At 43.7% G+C, this 19,412-nt stretch overlaps 1 protein-coding gene across 2 annotated transcripts; it reads right to left on the reverse strand.

Annotated features, from left to right (window-relative positions):
- Positions 1-3,178: 3,178 nt before the first annotated feature.
- Positions 3,179-16,618, reverse strand: LOC109785654 (cycloartenol synthase). 2 transcript variants are annotated; one of them, XM_020344253.4, is made up of 18 exons: positions 16,170-16,618; positions 9,292-9,477; positions 8,682-8,771; positions 8,284-8,478; positions 8,090-8,174; positions 7,150-7,316; positions 6,731-6,919; positions 6,491-6,604; positions 6,114-6,236; positions 5,914-6,036; positions 5,296-5,394; positions 5,047-5,103; positions 4,895-4,941; positions 4,657-4,800; positions 4,347-4,524; positions 3,884-3,964; positions 3,697-3,780; positions 3,179-3,520 (listed from the first exon to the last, which is right to left on the reverse strand). In XM_020344253.4, exons 1-18 carry the CDS (start codon positions 16,365-16,367, stop codon positions 3,383-3,385), a joined length of 2,298 nt encoding a protein of 765 aa, XP_020199842.1. In that variant the 5' UTR covers positions 16,368-16,618; the 3' UTR covers positions 3,179-3,382. The 2 variants fall into 2 exon arrangements, with proteins under 2 accessions (XP_020199842.1, XP_020199843.1); XM_020344254.3 differs by lacking the exon at positions 16,170-16,618 and adding an exon at positions 10,177-10,339.
- Positions 16,619-19,412: the final 2,794 nt, after the last annotated feature.

The raw sequence follows: 19,412 nt of genomic DNA on the forward strand, positions 1-19,412 counted from the left end.
TGTGTGGAGTAATAGTAGTAGATGCAGGCAGGAGTCGGTCTACTAATCTTGGACGTGATGCCTATATAATGATCATTGCCTGGATATCGTCATGATTATTTGAAGTTCTATTAATTGCCCAACAGTAATTTGTTTACCCACCGTTTGTCATTTTTCTCGAGAGAAACCACTAGTGAAACCTACGGCCTCCGGATCTCTTTCTCATATTATTTGCCTTTGCAATCTACTTTTCCTTTGCTTTTATTTTCAATCTATTAAACCAAAAAATACAAAAATACCTTGCTGCACTTTATTTTATTTGGCGTTTGATCTATCAATATTTACTACACTCTCACGTCCGTTTGCCAACTTCTGGCTTCGTTACCCGAAAGGGATTGACAACCCCTTTTACACTTCGGGTTGCAAGTATTTGTTATTTGTGTGCAGATGTTGTTTACGTTATGTTGCTTGGTTCTCCTACTGGTTCGATAACCTTGGTTTCTTCACTAAGGGAAATACCTACCGCCGCTGTACTGCATCATCCCTTCCTCTTTGGGGAAATACCGACGTAGCTTCAAGCCGCTATCAATCATATTGTTGCATATGTTGTGTATTGATTTGCCGGCACCGTCCTTCTCGATAGGTCCTGCTCCGGAGAGGTTCCAGAGTACCTGTCTGAGGAGCAGTGCTACCGTGTTGATATTCCAGCCAAGCAACCCCCCATTGAGCATTCCGATACAATCCCACTCTCTCGCTCCTGCTCTCTTTTATTGCATCAGGACAACAACGATTCAACTGTTACATGTTGCGGTAGTTGAACTTCCTCTGCATGACCTGTCTTTGCCACATTAATTAGTAAAAACCCACTAGCATGAGTAGGAGTTGTTTGAGCCATGATGTGCCCACTCATTCATGCTTGCTTGTTATGCCTGCTATGCTTAGAGTTGTGTTAGGTCTGATTCATCCGGGATGGATTGGAATGGTGTTGAACATGTCATACCGTTGAGAGTTAAGTGTGTGAACACGATTTGGTAAAGGTAGCGATGAGAGGCCATGTAGGAGTACATGGTGGGTTGTCTCATTGAAACCGTCCTCAGGAACTGAGTTCCGTGTTTGTGATCCAAGACAGTTACTACCACACATTGGAATGCTTAAGTGCCCCTCTCGACTTATTAACCACCTCGATCTCTGTCCAAGAGTTGCAACTAGTTTCTGGCGTTTGTAGGCTATGTTAGTAGTCTACCAAGTGGCACCCGGTACAGGTGGGCTTGAGACATACTAGGCACCATGACCCGGTGTACCAAGTGGCACCCGTTTGGTGGGCTTGGGAACCCCGCACACATCGTTTGGGGCCGTAGTGGAAACCTCGGTCGGACTTCCATGCGGATGGAACCCGAATAGGCGATAAACCTGGAGTAGAGACTTGTGTGGCTAGTCAGGTCGTGGCCGACACCCTCGCTGGGCTTCCGCTTGAAGGTTGCCGAGGACATGTCGTGTAAACGTCGATAAGTGGTGAGAGCGTGTGTGAAGAAGTACACCCCTACAGGGTTATAAATGATCTATTCAAATAGCCGCGTCCGCGGATATGGACTACTTGGAATGCTTACATTGTTCATAGACAAGTTGAAGTGGATACTCTAAAATGCGCAAGATAAGTGTGAGTGCTATGGATGGCCTTCTCGTAGGGAGACGGGAGCGGATCCATAGTGGTGTATTGATATGGTGAATATGTGGACTCGTGTGCGCCACCTCAAAGAAGTTACTGGAAATCGTAGTTCAGGATAGCCACCGAGTCAAAGCTGGCTTGCTGCAGTTAAACTCCACCACCCCCTTTGTTGATACTGATGAAATGTAGCTATTTCTGATGTAAGTCTTGCTGGGTACATTTGTACTCACGTTTTCTTAATTTATGTTTTTGCAGAGAGACTTCAGTCTCACTAGTAGTGTCACGTGGGCTTCGACAATTAGCTTGAGAATCCCAGACAGAGGTCTAATTCCTTTGGAGGGTTTTGTAGGTAGACAGGCTTTCTAGCCTTCTCTCTTTTCAGATGTCTGTACTCAGACATGTTTATGCTTCCGCTTGGCTTGTATGACTTTGTGTGAAGGGTCATGAGACCCGCTGCTTGTAATAAATGCTATGATGGCTCTTCTGGGCCTTTATCTCTATGAGTTGTTAAGTTATGTTGTGATGCCATGTTGTATAGCACATACTTGCATGTTATGCGTACGTGTGACGTGTATTGCTATGTGTGGGATCAGACACCTATTGTTTATCCTTGGTAGCCTTATGGGGAAATGTCCCCTGGTGCTTCCACCAAGCCATGGTAGTTCGCTACTGCTCCGAAACACTCAGGTTGGTCGACATGTATCCTTCTTTGTTCTTGTGTCTGTCCCTTCAGGGAAATGTCATGTTGTTCCTTTAAGTCCTTGTAGCTTGCTACGACTTGGGTTCATACGTTGATGACCAACACATTCATTGCTGGGTTACGTATGCCTGTCCCAATAAGTTTGTGCCACGTTGGGTTCACGACTAGTCATGTCGGCCCGGGTTCTCTGTCATATGGATGCTAGCGACACAATCATATACGTGAGCCAAAAGACGCAAACGGTCCCGGCTCAGGTAAGGCTGCAGCCATGGGAATACCGTGCGTGAGGCCGCAAAGTAATATGATGTGTTACATGCTAGATCGGTGTGACTTAGGATCGGGGTCCTGACACCATGTAACTGCCTGTCCATGTAACACACCTGTTACAACACCTTAAGCAATATATTAGCTGATCCAGCATTTAGCCACTTGTCTGGATAATTCTGAACTTGCTATGTTTCTGAATTGCTTCTGCAACTGTAACTGATCATGGTTTTAAATTCTTGATGATGACATCGCACGGTAGCGGTGGTGCAGCCATTGCCGGTCCTCTTGCAATGGCTGGGACACAGATCCAATGACCACGGCATAACATGGCCAGGCACTGTGCATCGTCACCGCAGCGCAGCGCATCGTGTGTACCGTTCCTGTCGATCTGTCCGTTGATTTTAAATCGGACGAGGGGGGCATGTCATGTCACCATTACTGTCCCTAAAGCCTAAGGCAGTAGGTCTAAAAACATGAGCACAGGAGACTGGCAGGTATGGCCAGTCAAGACTGCAGGCATCAGGTGAAAAATGAACTGCAGGTTTGGAAGAAAAAAAAGAACATGCACATAAGCATCTTGGTATCATCTTTTCTGGGACTTCTTATATTCCATAATTATACACCAATCATTTATTTGGAATCTGATAGTGTACAACAATACTGCAAGTACAGTTCCTTTATCTGTCTACCATTTTTCTGCCTTGAGAAGGTACGTACCAGTATGTATAGATTTCATTTGCAGATAGTGCGCTTCTGGCTTGGATCAGCAGCTAGGCATCGCCATGTTCCTCTGGTGATCTGCTGCCCAGGACGCGGCAGCAGTACTCTCCGAGCGCCCAGATAGGGAAGATATTCCGATACTGGGAGTAGGTGATGGTGCAGTTTCTGGCGAAGATGCCGATGATCTCCTGTGGCACAAAACAGAAAATACCATTCAACAGTCATGAACAAACGCAGACAGACAGCGACCGAATGCCGGATTGCCAGTTAGTTAGTGCCTGGAATCTAAGCAGTTTTGACAGTGGTTTTCATGAGAGTGTCCTTACAAGAGAAAGTTTCACTGCTCGGTTCGCGGAATACTTACTTGCTGAGGGAACTCGCCATCCTCTAGTTGTAGGTTAATCAAAACCTTTGCTGCCCGGTGCAGAGGCCCTGGATCTCTCTCGGCCTGCTCCAACGGAAATTGAAATGCGGATATGATCATATGAATGAGCATGGCGAATACCTCAATGAACAATGCCAAATCGAGGAGAAAAAGAAAATACAAAAACCTGCCCAGCATCAATTAGGGCCAGCATGGCCCAACTGGTGTTGACTACATGGGGGCGCCTTCCTTCAAGTTCGGTGTAAACCTATTTGCAGAAATTAAAAAAAAATGTTCAGATCAGAGAAGTTCTATTTTGCAGAAAAAATCAAAACAATACATGTTGGTTCACTACTGGTTTGATTGATCTATGGAAGCATAACTTTTTTTTGCTGCGCTGTACGTAATATATGTGCCATGTTAAAATGGAGGAATTGAAGACCAGCTCTTTGGACGAACAGCACGATGCTTTTTTTAATGGAGGGATATTATTGCTTGTAAATATATCTCGACATGACTGCTAAGTCTGAGCTAACAGTAAATCAGGGGTTCATACTTATGATCAATCGCGGACTGATCTGTTTCCAGACCGCTGCATACGGACATCCATCAACAGGCATTACCTAGGAACTAGGAAGAAATGAATGTACCTTATCTCTGCATGACAAATAGCTTTCTCCCCAGCCACCAGAAGGAACCTCTTTCGACAACAAGAAGTCGCAGGCCTTCCTGATAGCATGACAGTTCTTGAATGTCCTTCCAGCAGCAACTAATCCCCTCACTGCGTACCATGTCCCATAGGTGAAACAAATAGCCCAGGAGCCATACCTGCAGCAAATAGACAACACAATGAGCAATAATGGCAGCAGTTTCTGTGTTTGAGTGAAGACACCAAAAGGCATCAAAAGATGTCTGTATATTGGACATTCTTTTCATCCGAAACAGAGTTTCAACACTAACCATGAGCCGTCATTTCTTTGAATACTCCCAATGAAGTTTTCAGCTTTATGTATACATTTGTCTATCTCTTCCCTCCTATGTCCAGGGTAGTGCTTTCTGAATGTAGTCAGGGCCTGGATCACTTCTGAAGTACATTCAACAACACTGCCAGTCCGTCCAGTTTAATTACATCTCAGTTCAGTTTCACTTAAAAACAACGAATCGGCATAGTAACAAGAATAGGGTTGTCACATCTTACGGATGATCAATCATTATGTCCCCAAAGATCTCAGAAGGATTGAGAAACTGAACAATTTTAAAAACATGTCAACTTGTAAAACACTATTTACAAAAAGCTAAATGTGTACAGCCCTCATTACAGTTGTAACTCAAAACAAATTCACCACTCACCTCCATCCAGGCATAAGACCTGGTGAGTTCATACGATGCAAAGCCACCATTTCCATTCTGTCAAAAACAATTGAGATGACACTAATTAGTTCCACCCAATTTAAACAGACATATTGCTCGAGAAAATTTTAGCAAACATATATGCAAACAAAAAAGAATCATAGATAAATCTATAAGAGCATAGAGTGTAAGAGAGCTATTGACTCCTATGAGTAGCCTTTTAGAGGTTTGAGAAGGGGATATGCATACCATCCAAGAAAGCAGGCAATTGACAGCATCATAAAGTCTATTGGCTTCTATTGATACGCCAACCATTTTTGGAGAAATCTTTGACAACAACAATGAGGCCTGATGAAAGAAAAGAAGGATTTGCAATAATTTGTTCAACAACAATTCAAATGAATACCACAACAGCACAAACGAATATACTACAACGTTGGGTTACAAAATTGAGAAATATATTTAGGTGGGGAGAGCTCCCCCCCCCCCCCCCCCCCCCCCCCCGTTGATTAAAAAAAAAGAGTTATTATGGTTCAAAGAGAGTCTTTATTTCCAAGGACCTGGAAGAAAAAATGCTGAAACTTCCAAAAACCTATCTTTCTAGTATGGAGCACCATTCACCTGTTAACTACCTTCCAAAATAAATGTCATTTTGGACAGTGACACTGTCTCCAACACACGCCATTGACCGTATCTTTTAAATTATGTTAGTAAATAATGGATGAGAATATAACAATCTGGAATTACTCTGTTAATATTATTTTCAAGCGAACAAAATTAATTACATATGAAAGTTAGTGGTCAAAGTTCTAAAAGTTTGTCTGCGTAGACTAATGGGCGATATCAATTTTGGAATGGTGGCAATACCTTTAATCCTAGTGCAGTGCAATCTGATACAGGCCAAGCATGATCGGCGGTTGAAAAGGTCCATGCACCTTTAGATATATGACGATACCAGACACTCAAATCTCCATGGCAGTCGTGAAGAATCTTTCACAGAACACATAACAGAAACAGAGTCAAACAATGACCTAATCTGACCAGAAAACTAAGCATCAGAAATTTACCTGTGAATTTTTTATGTAGTCATGGGCTAGTTTAAGAGTAGGACGGAACTCTTCTGTGAGTTCCGTAGCCAGTATAGCTTCAACTGTAAGAGCTGTGTCCCAAAGCTGGCTGCCATTATAACCCTACGGTGACAGGACCATTTCACTGGTATTATATTAGCATAGCAAGCCAAAAGAAAAGATTAACTATATCTTAGTATCTCTCCAGATTCTAGAGTCGTGTTACGTATGTTTGAAGACGTTGTGCCTGGACCAAATTACTAAATGAAAAAATAGACACCGTGCTAACTGAAAATATAAAGTAACTCTGCAGTGCTATTTAACTAAGTTAAGTGCACATGTGAGGCTATGGGGTCAATGACAACATAAAGAATAACCTGCATCTTCATGCCATCTTCAGCAACCCACAAGTAATCATAGATCCTTGGAATATGAAGTTTGAATTCCTCTGAGTTAGGATCTTCTATCCAGCAACAAAGCATATTCAGTACCTGCACAGTTTTTCTTTTTTCATTTTTCACAATAATCAACTGAAAACAGGAATGTCAAAAGAAAAAAGGAACAAAAATAAATAACCGCATGCCTTTTTTAAGAAACCAGCATGATTTTAAATATACCTTCCCTACAGCACCACTGCAAACATATTGGGTGTTCTCATCTTCGTAATGAATATGTTGCATAGCATTTTTCAAAGCTTTCTCCCTCAATTTGCTTCCAGGCCAATGCGACAGAACTGGTTCAACAAATTTGTGAAGAGTGGTCCATAAGATATCTTGTCCGAGTGGATGAGGACAGTACAGATCCTCCTACAGTGAATTATAATAAAGTCTGTCAAGCAACATTTTATTATTATATTCTGCATGGAGATCTCTACCTAAAGTAATAAATAAAAATGTGATACTGACACAGGAGCCATGTCCGTTTACAGATAAAAAAACCATGCAGAGCAGAAACTTCTCAATAGCAATAATAACATGATGTTACTTTATGTTGTTACTGGTTTGGCACATGCACGACGAAACAAATTCCAACAAACCTTAGCACATTGGTTGCGAGCTTTGTCCCAATCTATCTCATCATAGGGTACTTTATAGAGTTCCTTCCGTAAGTTCAATACAGTTGGTGTAATTGGGCCGACAAACCTCTTTCCGTATATGTAAGACATGGGAAAGTATACCATTCGGCAATGGGACCACATCCGCCCTGTGTGCAACGCCGATTTTTTTTATCAAAGATAATAAGGTAAGAAATTCTGATAATATATACTAATAAATGTGAAGAGATCGGACAGAGAACGATATAATGAAATTACTGCCTTCTGACAAAGTTTGTGATGATAGAAAATTGTTTTTGTTGCGCTGTAAAAAAGAAAAAATGGTTTTGTTGCCAATCTGTCAAATAAACGGAAGAACAAAGCATGATACAGTAGTTTGCAGTTTGTAAATTCCCGGTCCCCATCCTTTCCACAGATTTTCCTTATACTTCCTCTGTTTCATTTTACTATGCATATGAGAAAATTCACACATACCAAGGAGTTAAGAGGGGTTGTTTAGGCTTATTCCATTGGCTCATGGGGCCACTGGTTATAAATGCCCATGCATTGGCTCACTGTGCCTGGTTTCCTAATATGCAATAATCTAAAAAAAAACTAATACGCAATGTAAATTGAAATGGAGTATTATTGGTGAAAATTTTATGTCATTGATTCTTTGAAACAATACTTTATAGTAGGACTCTACCGAATGCTTTATCAACCCCACGAAGGATTCTAACACACACTTTCCCGGGGTCAGCTGCATGAGAACCATAGTTGCAGTATATTCTACTGATCATCTGCACTAACAGTCAAACAAGCATTCCATGCAGTTTATATGATAAAATTTGCCAATATTGAGCTATTATTCCTTATTATATGTCCAGATAACTAAATGCAGGCTGAAAGAGAAAGTGAAAAGATATTTAAGGGGGAAAGAAACCTGGATGAAATGGGAGGCAGTATGGTAGTAACCATAGTTCCGGAAGCAATGGGTTGTTACCAGACCAGTCAAATACACCAAGAACCTTAAGAAAGTTGAGCCATTAGAAGGACCTCTCTGGGTTTGAAGCAAGTACATTTGTAACAAGACAAAAGCAGATAACAGAAAAGAAAACAAATGCATAACCTCCATACCGAAAGCCAAAATTTTCCCCATGATGTTGCAAAGGTTGCTCCTCCATGATCCAAAATCCAATTCTGAGCTAACTGAATGGCTCCATCTTCACTATCTGATCCTTCTCGTAGTAATCTCAAGGTAACATAGTTCAAGACAGAAGCAAACATGGTGCTTGGGCCCTCAATGTGCAATCCCCAGCCTCCATCTTTGTTCTGCACTTAAACTCACGGAGATTTGTCTCTTTCTTTGAAAAGCAGAAAGGAAACTAATAAAGGAATATACATTGGCTAGTAGTATGAGATGTAATGTGGGCAGAAGGACATGAAACACACAGCATGTGGATTGCAAAGCCAGATTTTGTTTGCGTAAAAATATCATAGTTAAGAACGTTTTGTTTAGATGAATATTTCCTTGCCTGATGATTGTAGAGATACCGACGTATCTCCTTCTGATGCTCTGACGATAAGACAGTATTTAGAGCACCAGTCGAATGCAGTGCTATTACCTGAATAAAAAAAAGGTGAGGAAACCAAAGGGCTCACTTCTCTCATACAGAAGTACAACAAAACAAAGGATAACGTAGAATGAGATGCTGCAATATCTGCAATGCTGAAACCAAGTGAGAAAAGTGATGCTCAGCTAGTAACTGATACAGATATTTCACATTTTTTCTAAACAGAAATGTAGGAGCTCTAACAGATCAACTGGTAAAGGAAGGTAAAAGTTTACTGAAGAGTCGGGACCAAAAGGAAGTTATTGAAGTCAGGAACTAACTGAGCAACAAGAAAGCTTAGCAGGCACTAGCTCTCCAAGAATTCCAAAGAAGGATGATACTAACAGAGGATACTATCTTCTAAGAGCCCTTTGGCGCAGTTCTAAAAATATATTTTCTAAGAGTTCAGGAGCAACTTGTTCGGAAGTTAGCTGATATATACGACGAGATATGCTAGTGCAAGAACACATGCGAAGGCTATAATGACGGAATCTTAACAAATTCACTGTTGTATATGAGCGAAAGGAACTACCAAGCCTGGCAGAAGGAACATAGGACCGGCGATATCCCCAGGCCAGTGTCCATCATATGCTTGGAGAGTAGACAGCTGTCCGATTGCCCTCTTTAAAGAGGTCAAAACAGCTTCTTCAGTGACATCTTCATGCTCTTGGAGCTTGATACCAGGAATGTCCAGCTTAGGAGCAGTCAACTCAGCGAACTGCAAAAGGTGCAAGTTATTTGAAAACAAAATCCACCCCATGAAAACTGAGAACAAGAAACTAACGTGCAAATGACATTATTTACATATGTGCACGAAACGCAGCTGCTGGCACGAAGTCCTAAATCCTAAGCAAGCACACGCCTGATTAGCTTGCGTGGCCTTTCTACACCATTTGAGCACTTACATGTGGGACCGGATTATCAATTTATGTATCAAGACTTCAAGAGCGGCAACACTGCCATTATTGGTAAGATGCAAAAAATAACTTAAAAAACTTGTGGTTATGTTAGACCTGTGATTCTACGCAACAGTTAACCCAAACCGTTGTGTATCTGTGTAGTTATTTGATTCACGTTTTATAAGCCTAGCCAATGCCTAGGAGAGGGCATATCCGGCGAAAGCGGCCTTCAGGCGAGAACATATGTAGAAATTCGAATAAAATCTCCAATAATCCTAGTAGGAATGTCATGTTCAACATATCGTATTTTCCTTCTCTTCATATGGCAAAACACATTGAAATGCAACCCTAATTTTCTGCATGCCCTTCCATGGAACCACAGTAGAAAATATTGGAATAAAAACACTATTTCATCCTACTTTCAAGAAATTAGCAAGCCTAGGATCGATTTCACTTGCATTTCCTAGTTTACCCCAACCGTGCTAGTACGTACGGACTACGGAGTACAAATTGCTTACTTGCAAGGAGGGTTAGTAGGTGGTTACGCGCTGGAGAGACAGGGCCTCCAATCCGTGGAGGGGGGCGTCTGATAGAGCCTTCCCGGGGGTTCGTCATCTCGCCGCCGCCGTGGGGGTGCAGAGCTGCGGCGGCTCCGGCCAGAGGTGGCCGCGGCAGCGGAACGGAGGTACAGAAGTGGGCCGTGGGCTCCCCTCTACTCCGAATTTAGTCTCGTCCATGGCCGGCCCAGTCGGGTGTCCTGCGTTGCGCCGCGTGCATTCCGTCGAAATCGTTGCAAAGAACACTCTATCTTCCCTGGTCACGACAAGTGGCGTACATGCAGCGCGCCACTTGTCGCAACCTCGGAGTGTTTCCTTTTTTCATACATTCGTTTATACAAAATATTTTATCTTTTAAACCGTGCGTTCAAATCTCAAACAGTTTTCACCATTGGATTCCTCGCGTCGAGATCTTCAAAACTAGATCCCGTGTTGATAGGTTTTGACAAACTTTTTTTACAAAAAAAACCGGATGAAAAAACCAAACCGGGAGCACGGTTTTTTCCCTTTCCGAAAGAGGCACGCCCGTGCCTCTCGCGAAATCACAACCGTGCCTCTCGTGAAAGCAAAACCGTGACTCTCGTGGAAAGAAAAAAACAAAAAACGGGTTTTTTTCCCTTTCCGAAAGAGGCACGTCCGTGACTCTCGCAAAAGCACAACCGTGCCTCTGGCAAAAGCAAAACTGTGACTCTCGCGAAAGAAAAAAACAAAAAACGCGTATTTTTTCCCTTTCCGAGAGGCACGGCCGTGACTCTCGCAAAAGCACAACCGTGCCTCTCGCGGAAGCAAAACCGTGACTCTCGCGAAAGAAAAAAAACAAAAAACAAGTTTTTTTTCTTTTCCGAAAGAGGCACGCCCGTGACTCTCGCGAAAGCACAACCGTGTCTCTGGCAAAAGCAAAACCGTGACTCTCACGAAAGAAAAAAACAGAAAACGCGTTTTTTTCGTTTTCGAAAGGCACGGCCGTGACTCTTGCCAAAGCACAACCGTGCCTCTCGCGAAAAAAAACGTGACTTTTCACGAAAGGGAAAAAAAAGTAAACGCGTTTTTTCGCGCAAAATTTATTTATTTTTGTCGAAACGCTAAGGAAGACCGGGGAAAAACCAAAACGTCGAAAAAAACCGTTTAAAAAGCCGAAAACACGTGCGGAAAAATAAAAAAACAAAATCTGGAGGGAGCGTCCAGAGCGCGACACGTGGCGAATGGCTGAGAGCGCGCCAAGTGGCGCTGATCGTTGCGAGGCTCCCGAAGGAGCGCTCGTTAACTAGTTGCTCCCGCATTCCGTTACCGAGCTCCAGCGATATTTATTCCTTACGGTTTTCAGTTTATTCCGTCATTCCGGGGTTTAATTCCGTTTTCTTTAGGTTTTCTATTTAAAAAAATTGAAATGGAAAGATAATGTTCATATATTCAAAAAAATCTTCAAGTATTTTCAAAAATAATTATGTCATTTAAAAGGTGTTTATGTTTTTCAAGCAAATAGTTGTGTAGTTTCAAAATGGTTAAATAAAATATTCATGTATTTAAAAAGCGTACACCTATTTTTTGAAATGTTCATGTATTTAATTTTCTTAAATGGAAAGATAATGTTCATATATTTTTAAAAAATGTTCAAGTATTTTCAAAAATAATTATGTCATTTAAAAGGTGTTTATGTTTTCCAAGCAAATAGTTGTGTAGTTTAAAAATGGTTAAATTAAATATTCATGTAATTCAAAAAGCGTACACCTATTTTTGAAATATTCATGTATTTAATTTTTTTGAAATGGAAAGATAATGTTCATATATTTAAAAAATGTTCAAGTATTTTGAAAAAAAAATCATTTAAAAGGTGTTTATGTTTTTCAAGCAAATAGTTGTGTAGTTTATAAATGGTAAAATAAAATATTCATGTAATTTAAAAATCGTGCACCTATTTTTTGAAATGTTCATGTATTTAAATTTTTTGAAATGGAAAGATAATTTTCATATATTTAAATGTTCAAGTATTTTGAAAAAAATGTCATTTAAAAGGTGTTTATGTTTTTCAAGCAAATAGTTGTGTAGTTTAAAAAATGGTTAAATACAATATTTATATAACTTAAAAAGCATACACCTATTTTTTGAAATGTTTGTGTAATTTAAAAGTTTTTGCGTCTTTAACAAATGTTCATGTAAATTTAAAATTGTTCATTAATTTAAAAGAATGTATGGGTCTCGTGGACTCTATTGATTTGATGCAGTATTATAAAATTAATTATTTTTTCTTCTATTATTATATTCATGTCTATTATCGAGATGGTGGAAAGTCTTCCATAAAAGAAAGAAAAAGATGAGTTTATTGCTTTTCTAAATCTGGTATTGTAGGAAGGTGATGTTTTGGAAACATGCAATTTTCTCGGTTCAAATCATTTACTGTTTAGTACTGCTCATTGTTGAATATGGATTTTTATAGTTCTCAAAGATTTTGATTTTAAACTTAAAGTTCCATTCGTTTGTTGAATTCCACACGTACGACATACTTTATTTTTAAGACCTTGTTGTTTCACTTATTTTTACCTAAGTTGGTTTTCAACAGATATTCCCTCCCATTACTCTGTGCACTAATTAATCTTTAAATGGTTGTATCCCCGCAACGATGATTACACAGCCGCAAATTTCTCATCTTCATTTTTCCTTTTGTTTCCAATATTTTATGGTTCCATCTATTTAATCACAATGTTGTCGTAGGGCAATTTACATTATTCTTTCCATGGACTACCCACTTCTTTTCATCTTACTATCTACCAATCTAGTATGTTTCTACAACACATGTATTTACTAATATGTCTTTATTTTTATGATCAATTGTGCTATCTTTTCTTCCATTTCAAATTGTTCTCTAGATGTCATCTCCATTCACATGTTTATTGACATCCTCTGAGACCCTAGACGGTGTGATGGTGAGCTCCTTCGCCACCTCTAGCGCCGCCAGATACAGTCATCTATGTCTACATCTTGTTTGTCGAACATGTTGCCTCGAGTGCTACCGGTGGTGGTGACCATCTAGCACGCTTAATATGGAGCACACTTCATGTGCATTATGGAGGATTTTGAAATGTTGCTCAAACTCAGAGTGTTCATATTTGCTACCTCCAGAATCGCGAGACTCACTCGTCAGTGGGACATATTTTTTTTCTCCAATCTTTCCGCCATCCCACGTGAGGTAGGGCACCATCTGAAGTTTTTCTTCGTGCCATCCCCTCCCTCCCCCGTCCCTCCCCCGTGCGATGGCGCCGCCCCGCACCGGGGAGCCCCCGCCCTCCTCCTACAGCCGTCGTCCCACCTCTGCTCCCCACCGCCGCCGTCGCCTGGGGCGTCACAGGGCAAAGCCCTTGTGGCGTGGTGGCGGCGGCGGTTTTCTCCTCGGATCCCGATCTGGTTGGGAGGCGGCGCTCCTTTCCGGCCAGATCGGCGGCGGTGGCGCAGATCGGCGGCGGCATGGAAGTGGTGCGGCGGCGGCGGGTGAGGACGGCACCAACAACGGCGGATCTGGCCTTGACTCTTGTCGGGCTAATTTGTTGTGCTACCGATCTCAATCGCCGTCGGCGGTGCACTGCTCCTGGACTTGATCTGCAACACGAGAATGTCTGGGGCGCCGGCCCTAGGCTTGGTGGTGGTAGCCTTCTTCTTCGTCGGAGTTGGTCGGCCGACTGGCTGTGCTCACATGGTCATGCAGTGACCGGCGGCTTGGCCGGTCGGCGGCGGCGGAACTCGGCCGGGTGGCAGCGGCAATGTTCTGTCTGGATCCCGGGGCGGTGGCCCTGGAGGGTGGTGGCCGGTGAAGCTAGGGGTTCCCGCGGCGGCATGGCGTGGTGCAGTCCCTGTCCAAGACGGATCTGTAACGGCGATCTGCTATGGATTGGTTCGGATTAGAGACGGTGACGAGCGCGCGGGATCCTTCTCGGCGGCTCTCGCGGCTTAGCGAGGCGGGGTGGGAGCCCTCCTCCTAGGCTCCAGTGGTGGCACACTCAGGCAGTGGCCGGTGCGCCAGGGATCCCACGATGGCACTGTTGTTGCGGTTTGTCGGCGGATCTAGGCGGCTGGATCTGGGGCTTTGAAGGCGGTCGAGACGGTGCACAGATTGTTGGGTGGATTTCTTGGGACGCATCCGGGTGAAAACCGGGTCTTCGGTCGATGGCCGGAGCCGGTGATAATGATGCCCTTATCATCGTTTCCTTCATGAAGGCATCATCGAGGTGAAGCTCCCAACTCCACTCAATACCTTCGGGGGAAACCCTAGATCAGCTGATCGGATGTTGGCGGCAATCATGTGTCGTAACCCACTTGGGGGCGGCATTCTTGGAGGTGCGCTCGGCTTCGTGGGACCAGCGGACGGCTTATTTGCTGGAGCGGTGCTTCATCCATACATTGATGGCGACGGATCTTGACGGCGTGGCGCAGTGCAGATTCGGAGTTCGATGTGGGAGGATGGACTCGCGCAGGAGGACGGCGCTGTCTGGCGTCGTGGTGGCGTCGATGGCAGTGAGACCTAGCACGGTAGATGCAACAGTACAACTCTGAAGATGGACTCGTGGCAGGTGGCTGCGGCGGCCTCATACCCGGCAGACGTCCTGGTTGAGGAGTGCGCCGGACTGGTAGGTGCCCCATACCAGGCACGCGTCCTGGTTGGGACCTCAGGTCTTAGATGTTTAGGTTTGGCTGCGATGTCTGTTTGGTATTAGGCCCAGGCTATCAGCGCCCCTTCATCAATTGGATAGGTGTAGCGACAGTTGTTGCTTAGACGGTGGCTTCAGTCTTGATGTTGTATGACTTTGTAAGGTCTTGTAAGAATAATTAATAAAGTGGCCGCATGTATCGCCTAGATGCAGAGGCCGGGGGTCATCCTCCTTTTCTAACTAAAAAAATGCAACTGCAAAACATATAGTGCACTCCCAAAGGCAGCCCGAGTCATCAAATATGAAGGTTGGGAGACCAGATATGAATGACACTCCATAAAAATTATAGGGATTCAAAGGCATATGGCGACTCTACTAATAGTTTTTTTTAAATCACAATTATTATGACAATTTGGCCAATATGGTGACAACTAGAATTGCTCTTAGACCTAGTTTTCTTTTCTTTTTTGCTTGTATGTCCTATGTAAAGGTTTTCATCCGGACACCCTTGGTATTCGGATACCGAACATGTCCTTGTTCCTTTTTGGCAATGAAGTCATAACAGTTTTTCTATTTTAACTAACTCCCCCGTCACGAGCGAACAAGAATGGATAAGAGGCTTGGAGCACTCACTAACCACTATTATTAGCACGAAACAACTAGCAGAAATATGAACACATTTTTACTCCTTGCTCTTCAACACGTATTTATACAAGGGACTCTCAAATTTGTACAACAACTATTGTACATAGCCATGCTATGAAAGTGCATGACCATTGCAACCAAACCATGCGAGCACGGTCACGTTAACTGTTAGGGTTGTGTCGAATATTACATGCAACGTATGTTATAGTTGGACTTGAATTAAAAGTGTGTGTCGACAAAGTTGAAGTTGTGTCTTAATAGGGGATCTGTATCCTAGCCCTCTTATATAATGCGAGGTAGACACACGATGTAACACATTTCAATATAATAGCACATGCACGCAGGCAAGCCAACGGTGTGTGCCATCTCCGGGGTGGCTGGTGTGCATATTGTGTCATGGGGAGAAGTGTCCGTAGTCATACCCCCAGGTCCGGGGATGTAGCCAAGTTCGGTGAACCTCATTAACAAATCTCGATGTACATGTCTCGTGTGATTGATTGGTCCTCAGATGATTGACTACGCGCCTCTGATTAATTTCTATCGTTAACAATACTTTCGTTCGTATATGCATCGCCAAAAAAAAAGCGGAAATCACGAGCGCGGTTGCTCAAAAAAGGAAAAAAAAATCACGAGCGAGCTAGCTGATCATTGTGGAACGGAGTAAAAGTAGACCTGCAAGCGCATGAGGCGGTCGGCGCTGTGCTTGAGCTGGTGCCGGCGGCTGGAGTACTCGCGGCGCGCGTTGTGGACGTCGTCCAGGGCGCCGGCAGCAGCGGGGTCGAACTCCCAGACCTGGCGGCCGGCGTGCGCGTTGGTGGTGCGCAGCCACGGCTGGCCGCCGGCCTCCTCCCCGATCCTTAGCCGCCACATCGATCGACGTCGACTCAAACCAGTGGCTAGCTCTTCTTCTTACTTTTACTCGCAGTTGCTTCACAGCAGGGCAAGTGAGTGAGAAGAGAGAAGATACTGTATTTAAATAGGAGAGCGAAATACAGTAACATTTCCACAAGGCTTAGAAAGGAAAGCACAAACAGTAACTGAAGGACAAGGAACTTATTAAGCTCCTTCACGTGGTGAACAAGCTAAATCACGCGTCAAAACGCAAACAGTAACTGAATGGTGTTGTTGTCATCGAGCCTGCGTGATTCCTTTTTTAGATTTTATTTCCCTGGCCACCCGCGCGCTCCACAGAAAAGGGATCTGACCAGCGTCGCTCCCGGGCAGCACGGCGCGCGGTGGACTGGCTGCGCCGTGGCGGCTAGTGCAATCCGCACGTGGGATGGTATGGTGGCTCCCCCGCTGCTGTCTCGGATGGAGCCGGGGCAGAATCCCGTGGAGCCACAGGCATGGCGGATCTGGAGCGATCGTGCGCCGGTTTCGATCCGGCGTCGGCCGGAGGCCAGTTGTGGATGTTGTGCGTTCTCGGTCTATAGCGGCGCCTGCCCTACGCGCTGATTATTTTTATCCGGTTTTAAATGTAGCTAGTCCCTGTCTTTCCCTCGTAGACGACCCTGAGTATATCAAACCTAACAGGAGAATGCCAGTGAGAAAGATGAGAGTCTTGCTGCTCAAAAGTTTTCCCTAACTTGAACCCGAACCGACAGCCTCGCCGGTTCGATCACCAGTCCGGTTTTTCAAACTATGCTTGAGATTTTATTTATATATTCAACAAGGCGTTGTTAGACTCCGCTAATATGTGTTTTTCTTTCCTTTTTCTTTTGACATGTGTCGTGGGTTTTAGGAGGGTTCTTTCTTCCCGCATGGAAGAAAGAGGACCCTAGTGCCTCCCGTCGGTATCACCGTCAGCCTGTATCGTCTCTTGTGGTTTTAGGGCCATGGAGGCGTGATGGATCCTTTCTCTTGCCATCGGGCCGTTTTTTCATGTTTTTTAAAGTTTTGTTAGGGTTAGTGTCCTGCGTAGAGAGGCAAGGCGGTGGCGGTTCTTTGCAGATGGAATAAGGTTCTCCCCGTCTAGCAGGGGCGTACCCGGGGGGCGGGTGTGCCATGGCACACCCTGATTTTTGGAAAACATTTTTTCACCATGTAAAAAATAACTTATTTTTAAGGCCCATGCAAGCTAATTGAAATAGACTTCAATTTTTTTAAAGTGTGCACACCCTCCATTTTATTTCTAGGTCCGCCACTGCCGCCTAGTCTCTATCTCGGTGGTATTTGTAACATCGTCGTCGGAGGGTGTGTGGAGGTTTGTCTCCGGCGGATCTCGCGTGTTTTGGTCGGCATTTGTCTTCGGTGGTTCCACGTGGATCTTGTCTTCGTTCGTCTGTGGTAATGTGTCTACAGGTTGGATCTTTGCGATCTACGCTTCCCTTCATCGGCGGCGGTTGTTTTTTGGTGTGCTGGTCCTATGAGGCCTTAGCATGACGACTTTTCGACTATCTACTACCACAAGGTTTGCCTGGCTCCAATGAGAGAGGGGCAAAGACGGCGGCGCGCCTTCGACTCGCTCCAGTGCTAATAGTTGTCGTTAGGTGGTCTACGGACATAGATGTATTTTTTAATTCTGGTGTTCTTTGTACTACCTTAACAGTTGATGAATAGATCAAAAGTTATCCTTGCAAAGGAAAAAAACCTCCTGACCGATAAGCAACCTCCATCGCAGTTCTATTTCAACCATAGGCCCTTACCGTTGCCTAGGGTTAACTCGATTATGAAATTTCTTCAGACCAACAGATTGGACTTTCAATGCCTGCACCACATGTTTCCTTAGGAAATTGATTTCAACTACCATACTCATCCTTACTGTCACCAGTTTTTGGCATAGCCTTCCACGCATCCCTGCACTTTACCTCCTCCTGGATCGATCTCAAGGATTCCGAGTACCTTCTGAGCCTAAGAACAAGAAGACAAGGGACAAATCTGTTGCAATACACGCAATATGTTTGGACTTAAAGTCAATACCAATAATCCCATGCACAACTACATAGGGCATGCAAGGCTGTACCTCAGCCCGGAGCCCGAGCGTACGACTCAGTACTCAAACGTGCACCAAACTGGGAGAGATTTGGGGAGTTCGGACGTCCGCTTGGCCCACTAGTATGTTGGATTACATCTCCCCACAATCCATGTGTCTCAACAACTCTTTTTTTCTCTCGACCCACGTGTTCCACTCTCAGTTATAGAATACCGTTCGAATTATTTACTTCTGTTGAATGACCGACACCTCATCCGCTAATTGCGAATATGTCTGGACGTGTCCCTAGACATTTGGTGATCCAGGTTGAAGTTGCCCTTCACCTCCTTCACGTGCTCATCGCGGAGCATAAGGTGTTTTGTGTCCAATCTGTCATCGCGTGCTCGTTTGTGCTTCCTTTTTGTTTTTTTCTGTCGTCATACTCTCTCACGTGGTTTTCCTTTTGAGACATTATATATAAAGCACATCTTGCACTTCCATTAAAAATGGTACTTATATTTGAACTGTTTGCAATACATTTGTCTGGTTAGGTTTATACCTTGTTTATATTTCTTTTTGTAGGTCATTTATATTTCTCTTTTAGGCTTTTTGTATTTCTATTTTTCACATATTTGCTGGATAAGGTTTGACAGATGGAGGACAGTAGGTGCACATTTAGAACTATTGAGAAAAAAAATCAGTATACACCATGCAAGATGCAAATACTTACCATTTTTGTTGCATTGCTGGTATATATAGTTTAAAATACAGAAGATGTTACAGCCAATACAAATATAGAGAACACATTATTGTAGTAGAAAGTCAGGAAGTCGTCGTGCTAAGGCCCCATAGGATCAACTCACCAGAACAACAACTGCCGCGATGAAAGCTTAGATCAAAAGGATCCAACCTGAACACACATGAAGAATGACGAACAAAGACTAGATCCGAGCAAATCCATCAAAGACAACCACTGACCGAATTCCGTGAGATCCTCCGGAGAC

Source organism: Aegilops tauschii, chromosome 6, assembly GCF_002575655.3.
Source record: "Aegilops tauschii subsp. strangulata cultivar AL8/78 chromosome 6, Aet v6.0, whole genome shotgun sequence".
NCBI classification, from domain to species: Eukaryota; Viridiplantae; Streptophyta; class Magnoliopsida; order Poales; family Poaceae; genus Aegilops; species Aegilops tauschii.

Coding starts and splice junctions, on each gene's coding strand:
- LOC109785654 (XM_020344253.4), bottom strand. CDS start 16,367: ATGTGGCGGCTAAGGATCGGGGAGGAGGCCGGCGGCCAGCCGTGGCTG. Junction 6,605..6,730: donor GCAGTGGTGCTGTAGGGAAG/GTATATTTAAAA, acceptor AAAACTGTGCAG/GTACTGAATATGCTTTGTTG. Junction 6,237..6,490: donor AAGATGGCATGAAGATGCAG/GTTATTCTTTAT, acceptor CTGTCACCGTAG/GGTTATAATGGCAGCCAGCT.